This window comes from Salvelinus fontinalis, chromosome 10 (genome assembly GCF_029448725.1).
Source record: "Salvelinus fontinalis isolate EN_2023a chromosome 10, ASM2944872v1, whole genome shotgun sequence".
In the NCBI taxonomy this organism is placed as follows: Eukaryota; Metazoa; Chordata; class Actinopteri; order Salmoniformes; family Salmonidae; genus Salvelinus; species Salvelinus fontinalis.
In genome coordinates this window covers 9968417-9986253 of record NC_074674.1, presented here as the reverse complement: position 1 = coordinate 9986253, position 17837 = coordinate 9968417, and the positions used below count along the sequence as shown (strand labels likewise).

Here is a 17837-nt window from a genome sequence, read left to right as displayed (position 1 = left end):
CCAAGAACACTAAGGTATCCTGCCTAAATGACTACTGACCCGCAGCACTCACGTCTGTAGCCATGAATGTTCTTTGAAAGGCTGGTCATGGCTCACATCAACACCATTATCCCAGAAGCCCTAGACCCACTCCAATTTGCATACTGCTCCAACAGATCACAGATGTTGCAATCTCTATTGCTCTCCACACTGCCCTTTCCCACTTGGACAAAAGGAATACCTATGTGAGAATGTTATTCATTGACTTCAGCTCAGCGTTCAACACCGTAGTGCCCACAAAGCTTATCACTAAGCTAAGGACCCTGGGACTAAACACCTCCCTCTACAACTGGATCCTGGACTTCCTGACGGGCCGCCCCCAGGTGGTAAGGGTAGGTAACAACACATCTGCCACGCTGATCCTCAACACGGGGGCCCCTCAAGGGTGTGTAGTCAGTCCCCTTCTGTACTCCCTGTTCACTCATGACTGCATGGCCAGGCACGACTCCAACACCACCATTTAAGTTTGCCGATGACACAACAGTGGTAGGCCTGATCACAGACAACGATGAGACCGCCTACAGGGAGGAGGTCAGAGACCTGGCCGTGTGGTGCCAGGACAACAACCTCTCCCTCAAAGTGATCAAGACAAAGGAGATGATTGTGGACTACAGGAAAAGGAGGACCGAGCACGCCCCTATTCTCATCGACGGGGCTGTAGTAGAGCAGGTTGAGAGCTTCAAGTTCCTTGGTGTCCACATCAGCAACAAACTATCATGGTCCAAACACACCAAGACACTTGTGAAGAGGGCACGACAAAGCCTATTCCCCCTCAGGAGACTGAAAAGATTTGGCATGGGTCCTCAGATCCTCAAAAGGTTGTACAGCTGCACCATCGAGAGCATCCTGACTGGTTGCATCACTGCCTGGTATGGCAACTGCTCAGCCTCCAACTGCAAGGTGGTACATCACTGGGGCCAAGCTTCCTACCATCAAGGACCTCTATACCAGGCAGTGTCAGAGGAAGGCCCTACAAATTGTCAGACTCCAGCCACCCAAGTCATAGACTGTTCTCTCTGCTACCGCACAGCACGCGGTCCCGGAGCGCCAAGTCTAGGTCCAAAAGACTTCTTATCAGCTTCTAACCCCAAGCCATAAGACTCCTGAACAGCTAATCAAATGGCTACCCAGACTATTGGCATTGCACCTCCCCCTCTCTTTTATGCTATTCTTTGTTTATTATCTATGCTTATTCACTTTAAGTCTACCTACATGTACATATTACCTCAATTACCTCCACTAACTGCTACCCCCTGTATATAGCCCCACTACTGTTATTTTACTGCTGCTCTTTAATTATTTGTTACTTTTCTTTTTTACTTAACACTTATTTTTCTTAGCTGCATTGTTGGTTAAGGGCTTGTAAGTAAGCATTTCACTGTAAGGTCTACACCTGTTGTATTCGGCACATGTGACAAATACAATTTGATTTGAGATAAAAATCATAACAATCAAGGATCCGTGCTCTGCCAGTGTTCAATATATCACAGCATGTCTTTCTCTTGAACTGAATATTTTTGCATGAACTTAGTAGGTTGGCATACTACCCATAGCTTTTGTCCTTTCTCTCGGGTATCTCTGTGGCCTCAGTAGCTGATCAAATGCTTCTCTCTGGTCCTAGTGTCCGAGCTGAGGACATGTGTTGTGTGAGATGCAAGGTGCTGGATGTGTGCTGACAGCGGAGCTGGCCACAAAATGAAGTCACTTTGTGGGCCAGCCGGGGCTCAGTAAAAATTCCCTCTTCTATCTCTTTCTCTTTCCTTCTCAATATTTCCACCTCCCCTCTCTGCAACTCATTCCAGTTCTGGTGACCTTGACGTAGCATCCAAAGCCCTCTGAGTCCCATTATTTGAGTATGAGCGTAATCTGTGGCTGAAGTGTCGATAATCTCTTACGGTGTTATTCCAGTCCAAATTGGAAGCTTAACGCAGCTCGAATTTCCCTTCTCACTACAAAATTATGATGGGCCAACTCTTATTGGAGAGTCTTGTTATTGAAAGCAAAGTCTTGAAATTGAAAGGAAAGTCTGGAACTCCAGGAAATGAAACGCACAGGTGGGGGAGAGATGGACTATGTTATTGGACTTTATTAAAGAACTCAGTTAATATTGCTGCCTTTAATACCATAGTCAAATCACAGTAGCTGTGCAGTCCAGGACAATGGTGCAACCATGAAACCTTTTTCGGGGAAATGTTCCTTCGATGTGACGTGGGGAGGTTCTCTGGAGTATATATTTTTTTAAATACACAGAACGCATACAGGTGTGAATGTGTTTGTGTCTGTGTGTGTCCATGGAATAGACTGAAGCAGTGACAATACCTGTTCTGAAATGCCAACACAGTGACATTGCTTTTTCTGCTTTCTCTGTTTGTATTAGATGGGTGCAAGTCTGTTTCTGCTCTCTTGCCAACTCCTGATGGATTTGACATTATGCATGACCAGGTGTGGAATGAAAGCTAAACAGACTGGAACCCAGGCTGTGTTTCTATGACAAGGTGATAGGAAGGCTATTTACCTGATTAGTTGTTGGTTTATTTAACACGGATCTGATCAACTCACTCCAGATCTCTCTCTTTCTCCCAAAGTCCACTTGTTTAATAGATAAAGACATGTTCTAATGTTGGACCTGTCTTATGTGTTCCAGAAGCTCTCCAGAGACCAGACTTTGAGCCCCAAGGTCTGACCGAAGCGGCCCGCTGGAACTCCAAAGAAAATCTTTTGGCCGGACCCAGCGAGAATGACCCCAACTTGTTTGTTGCTCTTTATGACTTTGTGGCCAGTGGGGACAACACTCTCAGCATAACTAAAGGTAAGAAAATGGTGTGTGTATGTGGGGAGACGAGAGATTCTCTCGGTGGGAGTTGGGATCAATATTTAAAAATTCTTGTCAATTCAGGAATTGAGTTTCACTACTATGACGTGACGTGAAATAGAACAGCCCCCAGCTCTGCGCCGTGAGTCGGTCTCTGTGAGAACACATTCATTTTCCATCCAGACAGCTGTCAGAAAACCGTTTCTGTGCCCAGAGAGCATCAGGCTTTGTGAAAATACTCCCTCTGGGCATATTGTGGTCAGGGATGTGCCTCAGTCACTGGTCATGGGGTCAATGTGCAATACGGCCCTCAGCAGCAGCAGTTAAACAGGACAGACAGTATGCGTGAGCATGAGTGTTTTTCTTTTCCTTAAACTTGTGACTGTGCTGAGATGAGTACAGAGTCCTCCCAGGGGATGGGGAGGGTTTCGAGGGTGACATATCTGACTGGAAATCCACATACTTGCGTCCCGTTCCCTATCTCTCCCTGTGGCGCTCACTTCCTGGCTGTCCGCTCACACGCGAGTTCTTTCCAATGGAGCAGCTAGAAAACAATGGTAGCAGTTGCAGGAGAGAGTGTGATGGAGGATGGGATGTAGAGATTCACTTTAAAGGACCAGGAAATACAGATCCACATTTTTTTATGTAATATATGAAATAAGGTATTTTTTATTTAACCTTTATTTAACTACGCAAGTCAGTTAAGAACCAATTGTTATTTACAATGGTGGCCTACCAAAAGGCAAAAGGCCTCCTGTGGGGATGGGGGTTGGGATAAAAAAAAAAATATATATATAATATAGGACAAAACACATCACGACAAGACAACACTACGTAAAGAGAGACCTAAGACAGCAACATATCATGGCAGCAACACATGACAACACAGCATGGTAGCAACCAGAGGTGGGACCAAGTCATTGTTTTACAAGTCCCAAGTCAAGACAGGCAAGTCCAAGTCAAGACAGTTAAGTCCAAGTCAAGTCCTAAACTTTGAGTTTCGAGTCCTGAACACGTCATAATGTGCTCGTCACCAAATGTAATACCATTTCATATTTTTAACATGAGTAATAGTTAATATATTACATTTACGCAAATCATGAATGCTTTTAAAAATATCTATATATTTATTACTTTCCAAATAAACATTATTTCCATGGAAATACATGGGTAGCCATGAGAAAGACCCCCCCCCCCCCAATCCCACTATCGAGGATCACTATGCGGCGATGTAGGCTTGTACACAATCGCCCAACCTTAACACACACACATACTCTCTGTGTGTGGTTACAGTAGGCTTATGTATGTCAATGGTTTTAGGAACAGCAGTAACATCAGGCAGGATTTAGGCTACCAACTGCCTAGCCAGTTGTAGCTCAATCTTGGGTGCAATGTTTACGTTCCCACACTGACTGACTGTGTGGAGGCTCATTGATTTAACGTTATGTTAGCCTACATGCTACACTAGCAAAGTTGTAAATTATATAACTGTCGGCTTTTTGTTGATACAGCGTCGACTTTATATCCGAAAATAATAATTTTGGCTATCATCTTTCCAAGGGCTTCGTCTGAATTCACCCGCTGATGTTCCTCTGCACTGCCACGCACAGCTTTTTCTCAGCTGGCACAATTTGATTGGTTGCTGTCCGATTCAAACTATAATCCGTTAAATGAAGAGTTGATGGGCTGCACTTTTTTTAATAGCATCATTTTTAGTATTTGGGCTTGAGGAGGGTATCAAGCCAGGTCGAGTCAAAAGGCTCAAGTCCCGAGTCATTGGTGTCAAAGTTGAGTTGCAAGTCATCATATTTGTGACTCAATTCCACACCTCTGGTAGCAACACAACATGACAACAACATGGTAGCAACACATGGCAGCAGCCCAACATGGTAGCAGCACAAAACATGGGTACAGATCTAATTTATGTGGTCATGTCATTTATAATTTTGGGGATAAGCTTACTACTTATTAAAAGAGTTGGGTTATTCATGCCTCCGGATGGAAATGTTCTTTCAAGTTATTCAGTCACAGATTTAATCTTAGTTTAGGAATAAGTCTATTAACAGCTATTGACACTAGTATTATTGTAGTTTTATGCTGAGCCACTATGTAAACTTGAGTCTAAAACCGGGGGCAGACTATGATGTCAACCCAGCTAACCTCAAGACCAATGGGAAAAAAACAGTGTCGCAATCTGAGTAAACATTGTATTTGATACAGTGGATTCCTGAGTCAAGGATTGACCAGCCTGGCTCAGTCTCAGAATAGTGAGCAAGTTGCATAGTGTCACCTCAGACTAACACTTTCATGTTTTTCTATGATTCCAATGGAAAAACCGTTAGCACAGTCTCCTCGCAAGCGTAGCCTCAATTGCGTATAATGTAGAACCTTTATACAGAACATAGTCACTATACTAGTAACGTACAGCAAGCAGCCATTCTATAGCAAGTCTATTTTACATGTGAAGTTTATCCTGTAACCAGTTGAGATATAGGCCTACTTGGCGTGGTGTCTATGTAAACCACCTACCATACTCAGAAAAGGTCTCACTGTAGATTTCCCCTGTAGTTTCCCCTGCTTTCACCCTAATGGCATGTCCCCCGTGCAGGAGAGAAGCTGCGAGTTTTGGGTTACAACCATAATGGGGAGTGGTGCGAGGCGCAGACCAACCACGGCCAGGGCTGGGTGCCCAGTAACTACATCACCCCGGTCAACAGCCTGGAGAAGCACAGCTGGTACCATGGGCCTGTGTCGCGCAACGCAGCAGAGTACCTGCTCAGCTCGGGCATCAACGGCAGCTTCCTGGTCAGGGAGAGCGAGAGCAGCCCCGGGCAGAGGTCTATCTCACTGCGCTACGAGGGACGAGTCTACCACTACAGGATCAACACAGCCTCCGACGGGAAGGTGAAGATACACAGTACACACACACAAACATCCTACCTCTATTCTATCACATCGCCATAGCACATCTTTATATGAAATGATGCCCCACAGACTATGTCCCCAAGTCCTAAACAGCCACTGGTTTTACCTCTCTCTCTTTGGTTAACAGTAATTATCTCAGGCAGTTGTAAGTGGCCTGACTGTCAGTGGGCTTTAATGAAGGTCTCCACAGAGCAGCTTATTCTACCCCCTCTGGGAAAGGCTCATTTAGAGAGGACATGGCAAGTCTGGAGCTGATTGGCCTACGTTCCAACACTCTAAAATGGCCTCTCCTCTCCTTCATGACCACTGACCTCAACAGGTACCAGAAAGATGCTGGGGACCAAATCCAGGGAAGATGCAGGGAGTGGGAAAAATAAGTACCCAATAGTGCAGTATCAACCAAGTATATTTTCACCTCGATCATAATTATCATCTTTCATTGTAGAAGCTCACGTATTGTCTACCTCAATTAGACGGGGGCTTGAAGGAAAGGAGGCCGTATATGACTAGGACACACCCTTCTTGTGTGCTACACCAACCCTTATAAGTGGTCATGAGGAAAGGAGACCGAGAAAGAAGCCTTATATGAACATTAGGATAATCAGTCTGCCAGCCGTCTTCTCCCCTCTCTTGACCGCAGCATCCCAGCATTCCTCACTGAGGTGAGCAAGAGGATCAGCAGCCACCAGATAAGGACAGACCAGCGTGTATATATATGCACACACAGACATTCAATCTCCCGCACCTCCCTACCCCCTATCTCCCACCCTCCCTAACCCCTGCAGTTCCACTATCTCCCACTGTGCTTATATTCAGCCGTCTGGAATGTAGACTTTCCCAATATCTGTACCTCACTTTTCCTGCTTTTTGGAACACTCCTCATATCACCCCCACACAACACAAATTGAGTGATTAACAGTATTCTGATCAGCCCAGATTCCTGTGTTAATGAAATGGATCCCCTGCTGGGATGATTATTCCTGAGAGACAGGCCCTGCTTACGTAAGTGGTCAAGCTGGAGCTTTAGGCTAAATGTGAGAGAGTCTCTTCATTGTTCAAGACCTTCAGATGCTGCTCTCTTCAGGTTTTTCTTTCACTATCTACTCAGTCAATACCTACATACATTATATCCAATTACATTCTGTTAAACTATAAAAAGTAATCAATTTGTGAAGATGTGCAGACTACTATAAAATGTTTCCAGAGTGGAACAGGCCATGCATAGCACACTGAAAACAGGATCTGGGACTGAGGTCTTATGTAAGACATGGACAATGGAAAAGACTGTGTGCAGTCAGCCTTGACCAAGATCCCTCACCAGAGATTGTCTCCAGTTGGGAAGTGCTCTCAATGCTTTTTGAGAGTGCTGCTGCTATTCTACATATTATCCAGCCAGTTCAGTTGCTTCATTTTACAGAAAATATATCTATCCTATTTTCAGCATTGTTCATACTTGCTGCCGCATATGATAATAAGATGTTAATTTATCAGACACTTTAATTTACAGTGACCTATGTAACGTCTAAGTAACTTGAGCTGGAATTAAAACCACAACTCCGGTGTTTCTGAATCTTCTTACTGTTATTGGCTAAACAGTCATACAATGTAAACTCAAAATGGCCTATCCCTCTCTCCAGCTGTACGTGTCGTCTGAGAGCCGTTTCAACACCCTGGCAGAGCTGGTGCACCACCACTCCACGGTGGCTGACGGCCTCATCACCACGCTGCACTACCCAGCGCCCAAACGCAACAAGCCCACCATCTACGGCGTGTCACCCAACTACGACAAGTGGGAGATGGAGCGTACAGACATCACCATGAAGCATAAGCTGGGAGGAGGGCAGTATGGGGAGGTCTACGAGGGGGTCTGGAAGAAGTACAGCCTCACTGTGGCCGTCAAGACCCTCAAGGTACGCAGGGAGACGGGACGTGTCTCTGGGAGTTGTTTGGAGTTCAGGGAGTGAGATTGGACCATCAGAATGAGTTAATGACAATATTGTCTGTTAGCTGCTGAAATGTTAGTTAGGCAGTTGAAAAATAAGAGTGGCGTTTCAGATGATGTGATCTGTGCCTGGTAACCGTGCTGAGTATACCACGTAGGGCTAGAATAGAGACATCTGCTGAGCAAACACACTTATTGGACAGCTTCTAGAGATAGTTCCATGTTGGAAACATGTCATGATGGCCTATAGTCTAGATGTAGCTATCCGTTTGAATGTATTTTCTCCTGATGTGTGTGTGGTTGAGCATCTAGTCCTGTTCTCACCCACTCAGGAGGACACCATGGAGGTGGAGGAGTTCCTGAAGGAGGCTGCTGTCATGAAGGAGATCAAACACCCCAACCTGGTACAGCTACTGGGTGAGTTACTGTGGAACAACACTTTTCAGTTACAGATGTCCTATAAATGTATCTTCCTGAAAAGCCACTCTGTACTGCCATTGTCAGTGCTGTAACTAATGTTGTCCCTCTCTCTGTCAGGCGTGTGCACGCGGGAGCCCCCGTTCTACATCATCACAGAGTTCATGACCCATGGCAACCTGCTGGACTACCTGAGGGAGTGTAACAGGGAGGAGGTGAACGCCGTGGTGCTGCTCTACATGGCCACGCAGATCTCCTCCGCCATGGAGTACCTGGAGAGGAAGAACTTCATCCACAGGTGAGACATGACATTCTCTCTTCCCATTTCTTACCCTTCTTCACTCATTTTTCCTGCTTCACTCTTTTATAATTTGTCCTCTTCTCACCCAGACAAAGATATTATACAGTGCATTTGGAAAGTATTCAGACTAGAGGTCGACCGATTAATCGGAATGGACGATTAATTAGGGCCGATTTCAAGTTTTCATAACAATCGGAAATCGGTATTTTTGGACACCGATTTTTTATTATTTTTTTGTACGTTTTTTTTCTAGGCAAGTCAGTTAAGAACACGTTCTCATTTTCAATGACAACCTAGGAACGGTGGGTTAACTGCCTTGTTCAGGGGCAGAACGACAGATTTTTACCTTGTCAGCTCGGGGATTCAATCTTGCAACCTTACAGTTAACTAGTCCAACGCTCTAAACACCTGCCTAATTGCACTCCACGAGGAGCCTGCCTGTTACGCGAATGCAGTAAGAAGCCAAGGTAAGTTGCTAGCTAGCATTAAACTTATCTTATAAAAAACAATCAATCATAATCACTAGTTAACTACACATGGTTGATGATATTACTAGTTTATCTAGCGTGTCCTGCGTTGTATATAATCGATGCGGTGCGCATTCGCGAAAAAGGACTGTCGTTGCTCCAACGTGTACCTAACCATAAACATCAATGCCTTTCTTAAAATCAATACACAGAAGTATATATTTTTAAACCTGCATATTTAGCTAAAAGAAATCCAGGTTAGCAGGCAATACAAACCAGGTGAAATTGTGTCACTTCTCTTGCGTTCATTGCACGCAGAGTCAGGGTATATGCGATAATAATAAACGTCTTGTTTTCGAAATGATCGTTTCCGGATTCGACCATATTAATGACCAAAGACTCGTATTTCTGTGTGTTATGTTATAATTAAGTCTATGATTTGATATTTGATAGAGCAGTCTGACTGAGCGATGGTAGGCAGCAGCAGGCTCGTAAGCGTTCATTCAAACAGCACTTTTGTGCGTTTTGCCAGCAGGTCTTCACTGTGCTTCAAGCATTGCGCTGTTTATGACTTCAAGCCTATCAACTCCCGAGATTAGGCTGGTGTAGCCGATGTGAAATGGCTAGCTAGTTAGCGGGGTGCGCGCTAATAGCGTTTCAAACGTCACTCGCTCTGAGACTTGGAGTAGTTGTTCCCCTTGCTCTGCATGGGTAACGCTGCTTCGAGGGTGGCTGTTGTCAATGTGTTCCTGGTTCGAGCCCAGGTAGGAGAGAGGAGAGGGACGGAAGCTATACTGTTACACTGGCAATACTAAAGTGCCTATAAGAACATCCAATAGTCAAAGGTATATGGAATACAAATGGTATAGAGAGAAATAGTCCTATAAATACTATATTAACTACAACCTAAAACCTCTTACCTTGGAATATTGAAGTCTCATGTTAAAAGGAACCACCAGCTTTTATATGTTCTCATGTTCTGAGCAAGGAACTTAAACGTTAGCTTTTTTAAATGGCACATATTGCACTTTTACTTTCTTCTCCAACACTTTGTTTTTGCATTATTTAAACCAAATTGAACATGTTTCATTATTTATTTGAGGCTAAATTGATTTTTATTGGTGTATTATATTAAGTTAAAGTAAGTGTTCATTAAGTATTGTTGTAATTGTCATTATTACAAAAGCATTTTTTTTTAATCGGCCGATTAATCGGTATCGGCTTTTTTTGTTCCTCCAATAATCGGTATCGGCGTTGAAAAATCATAATCGGTCAACCTCTAATTCAGACCCCTTTCTCCAAATTTTCTTACGTTACAACCTTGTTCTAAAATTGATTATTTTTATTTTTATTTTTTACCCCTCATCAATCTACACACAATAACCCATAATGACAAAGCAAAATCATTTTTTTGTTGCAATTTTTTATTTTTTTTACTGATCACATTTACATAAGTATTCAGACCCTTTACTCAGTTCTTTGTTGAAGCACCTTTGGCAGCGATTACAGCCTCGAGTCTTCTTGGGTATGACACTACAATCTTGACACAACTGTATTTGGGGAGTTTCTTCCATTCTTCTCTGCAGATCATCTCAAGTGCTGTCAGGTTGGATGGGGAGCTTCGCTGCACGGCTATTTTCAGGTCTCTCCATAGATGTTCGATCAGGTTCAAGTCCGGACTCTGGCTGGGCCACTCAATGACATTCAGAGACTTCTCCCGAAGCCACTCCTGCGTTGTCTTAGCTGTGTGCCTAGGGCGTTGTTCTGTTGGAAGGTGAACATTCACCCGTCTTGAGGTCCTGAGCGTTCTGGAGCAGGTTTTCATCAAGGATCTCTCTGTACATTGCTCCGTTCATCTTTCCCTCTCCTGACTAGTCTCCCAGTCCCTATTGCTAAAAAAAAACATCCCCACAGCATGATGCTGCCAACATGCTTCACCATAGGGATGGTGCCAGGTTTCCATAAGAGGCGATGCTTGTCATTAAGGCCAAAGAGTTGAATCTTGGTTTCATCAGACCAGAGAATCTTGAGGAGTTGCTTCCATCTGGCCACTCTACCATAAAGGCCTGATTGGTGGAGTGCTGCAGATATTGTCCTTCTGGAAGGTTCTCCCATCTCTACAGAGGAACTCTGGAGCTCTGTCAGAGTGACCATCGGGTTCTTGGGCACCTCCCTGACCAAGGCCCTTCTCCCCTGATTGCTCAGTTTGGCCGGGCGGCCAGCTCTAGGAAGAGTCTCTTGGTGGGTCCAAACTTCTTCCATTTAAGAAGTATGGGGCCCACTGTGTTCTTGGGGACCTTCAATGCTGAGAAAAAATGTTGGTACCATTCCCCAGATCTGTGCCTCGACACAATCCTGTCTCGGAGCTCTACGGACAATTCCTTTGACTTCATGGCTTGTTTTTTCTCAGACATGCACTGTCCACTGTGGGACCGTTATATATAAATATATAGTGTGTACCTTTCCAAATCATGTCCAACCAATTGAATTTACCTCAGGTGCACTCCAATTAAGTTGTAGAAACATCAAGGATAATCAATGGAAACAGGATGCACCTGAGCTCAATTTCTAGTCTCATAGCAAAGGGTCTGAATACTTAGGTAATTAAGATATATATATTTTATTGTTAATAAATTTGCAAACATTTCTAGAAACCTGTTTTCACTTAGTCTTTATGGGATGTTGTGTGTAGATTGATGCAGATTTTGTATTTATTTAATCCATTTTAGAATAAGGCTGTAACATAACAAAGTGGAAAAAGTCAAGGGGTCTGAATACTTTCCGAATGCACTGTATGTGTGCTACTGCTGTGAGATTGACTTTGCCCCAGCATGTTTTATGATGGCCTAGAAGGCGATATGATTTATGTCCTCCCGTCGATTTTCAAGCTTGTCGAGACTCCCCTGCTTGCTCAAGTGTGCACGCAACGCCAACACTTCAAGACATGGATATTAGAAGAGATTGCCATCCAAAATAAATACATAGTGCTGCCTTTGACGCCATGTTCTCTCTTTGCTCCAGGGACCTGGCAGCCCGTAACTGTCTGGTAGGGGAGAACCACCTGGTGAAGGTGGCAGACTTTGGGCTGAGCAGGCTGATGACGGGGGACACGTACACGGCCCACGCTGGGGCCAAGTTCCCCATCAAGTGGACTGCCCCGGAGAGCCTGGCCTACAACAAGTTCTCCATCAAATCTGACGTCTGGGGTAGGTTTGGAGAAGCAACAGTAATTCAAAGACAAATGTATTTCTGATATTTAGAATTACTTATACTAAACAAAAATATAAATGCAACATGTATAGTGAAATAAGATTCCATATATGTTCCATAGGCACAAAAAGCTTTTCTCTAAAATGTTGTGCACAAATTTGTTTACATCCTTGTTAGTGAGCATTTCTCCTTTGCCAATAGAATCAATCCACCTGACAGGTGTGGCATATCAAGAAGCTGATTAAATAGCATTACCATTACACAGGTGCACCTTGTGCTGCGGACAATAAAATGGAACTAAAAGGTGCAGTTTTGTCACACAACACAATGCCACAGATGTTTTGAGGGAGCGTGCAATTGCCATGCTGACTGCAGGAATGTCCACCCGAGCTGTTGCCAGAGAATTTAATGTTAATTTCTCTTCCATAAGCTGCCTCCATCGGCGTTTTAGAGAATTTGGCAGTACATCCAACGGCCTCACAACCACATGTAACCATGCCAGCCCAGGACCTCCACATTCGACGATTTCACCTGTGGGATCGTATGAGACCAGCCACCCAGACAGCTGATGAAACTGGGTTTGCACAACCAAAGAATTTCTGCACAAACTATCAGAAGCCGTCTCAGGGAAGCTCAACTGCGTGCTCTTTGTCCTCACAAGGGTCTTCACCTGACTGTAGTTCACCGACTTCAGTGGGAAAATGCTCACCTTTGATGGACAGTAGCACGTGTGCTCTTCATGGATGAATTCCGGTTTCAACTGTACCGGGCTGACGACAGACGGCTTGCATGGCATCGTGTGGGTTCGCGGTTCGCTGATGTCAACATTGTGAACAGAGTGGTCCATATGGTGAGGGCAGGCATTAAGCTACAGACAATCAACATAATTGCATTTTATGAATGCAGAGATACCGTGACGAGATCCTAAGGCCCATTCTCATTCATCCTCCGCCATCACCTCATGTTTCAGCATGATGATGCACGGCCCAATGTCGCAAGGATCTGTACACAGTTCCTGGAAGCTGAAAATGTCCCAGTTCTTCCAAGGCCTGCATTACTCACCAGTCATGTCACCCATTGAGCATGTTTGGGATGCTCTGGATCGACGTATGTCAGCGTATTCCCGCAAATATCCAGCAACTTCGCACAGCCATTGAAGAGGAGTGGGACAACAGGCCACAATCAACAGCCCGATCAACTCTAGGCCTAATTTATTTATTTAAATTGACTGATTTCCTTCTATGAACTGTAACTCAGTAAAATCGTGCAAATTGTTGCATGTCGCGTTTTATATTTTTGTTCAGTGTTTATCATTATGATTACAATGTCATGAATAGTCCTGTTTTGGCATGAAAATGTACTTATCTCTGTACTTCATCCCAAACTCCCAGCGTTCGGAGTGTTGCTATGGGAGATCGCCACCTATGGGATGTCTCCGTACCCTGGCATAGACCTCTCCCAGGTGTATGAGCTCCTAGAGAAGGACTACCGCATGGACCGGCCAGAGGGCTGCCCAGAGAAGGTCTACCAGCTCATGAGGGCCTGTGAGTATGCATACACTGAGTGTACAAAACATTAGGAACACCTGCTCTTTCCATATAGACTGACCAGGTGAAAGCTATGATCCCTTATTGATGTCACTTGTTAAATCCACTGCAAAATGGGGTGCAGTGCAACTCAATATTAGGAAGGTGTTCCTAATGTTTTGTTCACTCGGTTTTCATCGGACTATGGCTGATTAGCACAGCCTGGCTTAGCCAGTCAGTACTTCATTTTTTTTGTGTAATGTCTACTGGAATGAAATCATTGACTAGTACCAAACCTAATTTCCTGGGATTTGTCTTGAAGGGATACAGCTTTTGTGAGAATTTATGCAAACATTTAGCTAAAATGCATATCCTTTTGACTTAATTTAACAATAGCTGTATCCCTTCTAGACATGACCAATTTCCTGTTCTCTCCTCTCCCAGGCTGGAAGTGGAACCCTGTGGAAAGGCCCTCCTTTGCAGAGACCCACCAGGCCTTTGAGACCATGTTTCAGGAATCCAGCATCTCTGACGGTGAGAACACCCGTCTCCTGTCACAATTACACACGTTAATTCAGCTATAAGACAGCAAGTACAACTTTAATTTGAGGCATTAGCTGTAGGTTTTGTGCTAGTTGGGAAAAAATCGTATCATTACCATTTTAGTTTAGAAGAGTTAGTTTGTCATATGTTTTCCAGTTGCTGTACATCAGTAAGTAGTAGGTTAATACAGTCTCTGATGCTTGTTTGTGTGTGTGTATCATGTGACAGAGGTGGAGAAGGAGCTGGGGAAGAAAGGGAAGAAGGTGACACTGGGCCCCATCCAACAGGCTCCACAGCTGCCTACCAAGACCAGGACCCTCCGTAGGAATGTGGACAGAGACGGAGACAGCCCTGGTGAGACTCGCCTACCTTTACCTATCCCTCGTCCGAATACACTGCACCCTAAAGTGGATGCAACCCATATTTAAACAGATGCCATTGGGACAATGTTCTACTACATTTTTAATGCTACAGTGTTTTCCCAAAAATGTTCTGTGTTGAGTTTTGTTCAAACTGATGATTTGCATATCTGTGTGTTCACCCAGATGCCGTGGAGCCAGAGGTGGCCGTGTCCCCCATGCTCCCAAGGAAAGAGCGTCCGTTCCTGGACAGCAACCTGAACGAGGATGACCGCCTACTGCCCAAAGACAAGGACAAGTCCCGCAACAGCCTCTTCAACCTCATCAAGAAGAAGAAGAAGACTGCGCCCGCCCCGCCCAAACGCAGCAGCTCTTTCAGGGACATGGACGGACACGCGGAGAGACTGGGGCTAGCGCCCGACCCCCGAGACGACTTCAACAACGTCTCCTCAGCCTTCAGTGTTACTCATACCATCGACCCCAGCAAGTTCCCGAGTGCTAACAACAATGGGGTAGGGGGTATTACCAACGGGGGCCCCACCTACCCAGGCCCCCTGTTCCCCCCGCATTATGCCAGGAAGAAAGGTACGCCGGTGGTGCCCAGTGTAGTGGGTAAAACAGCCACCACCCCACCCAATGAGGAGGATATAGTCTCTAACTCCAAGCGTTTCCTGCGCTCCTCCTCGGCCTCTAGCATGCCCCCGGGCTCGGAGCGCACTGAGTGGAAGTCAGTCACGCTGCCACGCGACCTGCACAAAGGCCACTTTGACTCGGGCACCTTTAGGAGCAAGCCCGCCCTGCCACGCAAGAGGGCCAATGAGAAGCCAGAGATCAGCGCCCCTCGCATGGGCACCCTGACCCCCCCGCCCCGCCTGCCCAAGAAGACAGAGGACATGTCAGACGAGGTGTTTAAGGACACTGAGCCCAGCCTCCTGACGCCCAAGCTTGGCAGAAGGCTTCTAGGGTTGGGGGTGGACAGCTCCAAGACCAGCGCCCTGCAGGCTGAGCTGCTCAAGCCCAACGTGTTCCCTGCTTTGGGGGCAGCCGGGGATGAGTGCAGGGCCCGCCGCCACAAACCCAACCTGGACTCCTCCGGCCCCAGGGAGAGAGGCAAGTTCCAGAAGACCAAACCTGCTCCCCCTCCACCCCCCAGTGCCAAGATCTCCCGCAGCCCCACCCACGAGCTCCCCTCATCCACAGATGCCAAAGCCAAGGCCTCAGACCCCCACTACCCATCTAGCTTCAGTGACCAAGTCCGCTCTCCTCTGGAGGCCCACAAGAAACTCAACCTCAACACCTCCTCCAAACCACAGCCATTAAAGACCTCCTCCTCTTCAGTGTCTGGCTCTACCTCCAGCCCCCTGGGCTTCTCCTCCCTCAACTCCCCAGGAGACCAGGCCTCTCCCACAGCCTTTATCCCCTTGATGAACACCCGCCGCTCCCTGAGGAAGACCCGTGCACTCCCGGAGCGCCAACCCAACTCGGCCATCACCAGGGAGATGGTCCTGGAGGGCACGGAGCTGCTGCGCACCGCCATCGGACGCAACTCTGAGCAGACAGGCAGCCACAGCGCCGTGCTGGAGGCGGGCAAGAACCTGTCCAAGTACTGTGTAAGCTATGTGGACTCCATCCAGCAGATGAGGAACAAGTTTGCCTTCCGCGAGGCCATCAACAAGCTGGAGAGCAGTCTGCGCGAGCTGCAGATCTGCCCTGCTGCCACCGGGGGCGTCAGCGGAGCGCAGCAGGACTTCAGCAAGCTGCTGTCGTCTGTCAAAGAGATCAGTGACATCGTTCAGAGGTAGCAGAGAGGCCACATTGACTGGGATAAAAAGCTGAACCTAACCTCCCCCTCTCTCACTGCATGTAATGTTCCATGGCCGTGTCTCCTCTACCGTGGTCATGCCGAACTCACGTTGAGGTGGAGGGCAGGACATGTTACAGTGCCACTGGATGGTTTAAGCATGACGCACACGCCAGAGGAAGACTTTATGCAGCTTTACAGGAGGTAGGAGAACACTAAAGACTGGTTACTGTGTTCAGAATCAAAGAAACAATATTCAGAAGTTAATTTTTCCTTATGTCGAAAGCCTTAACTATGGAGGCATGGGCCCAATTCTGCATCACGTGTCTTTTTCATCAATCATTGTCGATTCTTTTTTTGACACTATAGACAAAACGCATGTCACATTCTTTCCTTTACTGTCAGTGGTTTACAATGGGAAGTGCACATTGTCTCTACACCTCCTTTTGGTAGCCACTTCATCTACTGTACCTCTTTCCCCTTAGCTTGCTGCCGATCTCTGATGTGAATGGTAAAGATGTGACTGTCAGTTTTGAATGGATGCTACTAGCAGTATTGCGCCATAGAGGAAAGACCACCTGGGAACATTTTGCATCTGAATAAAGTGCCTTAACACTATCAGTAGAATTACAAGGTAGTTCCCCAAAGCCAAACTAAAAACAGAGCAATATGGCCTTACAAAAATACTGCCTTCAGGCAGTCATATTCCATACTGAACACTGTATCCAACTAAACTAAATGGATCTGAATGTTTCCATCATGTTCAAGATACGCTACGCCTTCTGGAGTTGGATGGCTTGTAATAAATGGAGGACTCACATCAATTTGTCTTACTACTTAACCAATGAAATTCCACTGTGTAGTCAGGGGGAGACTAAGACATGTTATTTTTCTACTTGTCATTGAAATAATGATTTCAGTGAAATGTACCTTTGCCCGGTCTGACTGCGATGCCTGAGGATGAAATCAACCACAAGCTGCCTTTATTTCAATGTTGACTCCTTGTTTTATTCTTCCCATAAAAATCATGCCGCTACTTTTGTTGGATCCGAGCCGCCTCAAATTTTGCAAATAAATACTCTTTATTTGTTCCTCCTTGTAACCGTGGTGCAATGTAACATTAAAATACAAAACAATTTGCTACTTGAAACACAATGTTCTGTGTTTTTACTTCACGCGCGGTATTGGTGGAAGTGTGATTGTCCATGGACAATGTGACGAATTATGCAAGCAGAACAGGTTATGTATTTCTGTCTAGAGCATGTTATCGTCATCAAAATGTCAACATCTTAATCATACACATGTACGTTTTAACTCATGTGGACAGAAAGTGACTCCGATAGCAAAGGTGGGACAGCACAAGGAGCCATCACTAGCCCCTGCAGCCACTCCCCAAAATGAAGACAGCACAGGCCCTTCCAATACAACATGGGTTTTTTACTCTTCTCTCCAACTCCAAAATAAAAGAGTTAAGAGGAAATGAACCACACTTGAA

At 45.6% G+C, this 17837-nt stretch overlaps 1 protein-coding gene across 2 annotated transcripts in view; it reads left to right on the top strand.

Annotated features, from left to right (window-relative positions):
* LOC129863583 (tyrosine-protein kinase ABL1-like) overlaps nucleotides 1-17822 on the top strand; it is a 53849-nt gene extending 36027 nt beyond the window's left edge. For both annotated transcript variants that reach the window (XM_055935658.1, XM_055935659.1), the window contains exons 2-11: nucleotides 2684-2848; nucleotides 5460-5755; nucleotides 7414-7686; nucleotides 8051-8135; nucleotides 8256-8433; nucleotides 11925-12109; nucleotides 13505-13657; nucleotides 14084-14173; nucleotides 14411-14536; nucleotides 14728-17822. In XM_055935658.1, coding sequence (XP_055791633.1) covers nucleotides 2684-2848; nucleotides 5460-5755; nucleotides 7414-7686; nucleotides 8051-8135; nucleotides 8256-8433; nucleotides 11925-12109; nucleotides 13505-13657; nucleotides 14084-14173; nucleotides 14411-14536; nucleotides 14728-16343 — 3167 coding nt within the window. In that variant the 3' untranslated portion in view covers nucleotides 16344-17822. The remainder of the gene's footprint in view (nucleotides 1-2683; nucleotides 2849-5459; nucleotides 5756-7413; nucleotides 7687-8050; nucleotides 8136-8255; nucleotides 8434-11924; nucleotides 12110-13504; nucleotides 13658-14083; nucleotides 14174-14410; nucleotides 14537-14727) is intronic.
* The last annotated feature ends 15 nt before the right edge of the window (nucleotides 17823-17837 follow it).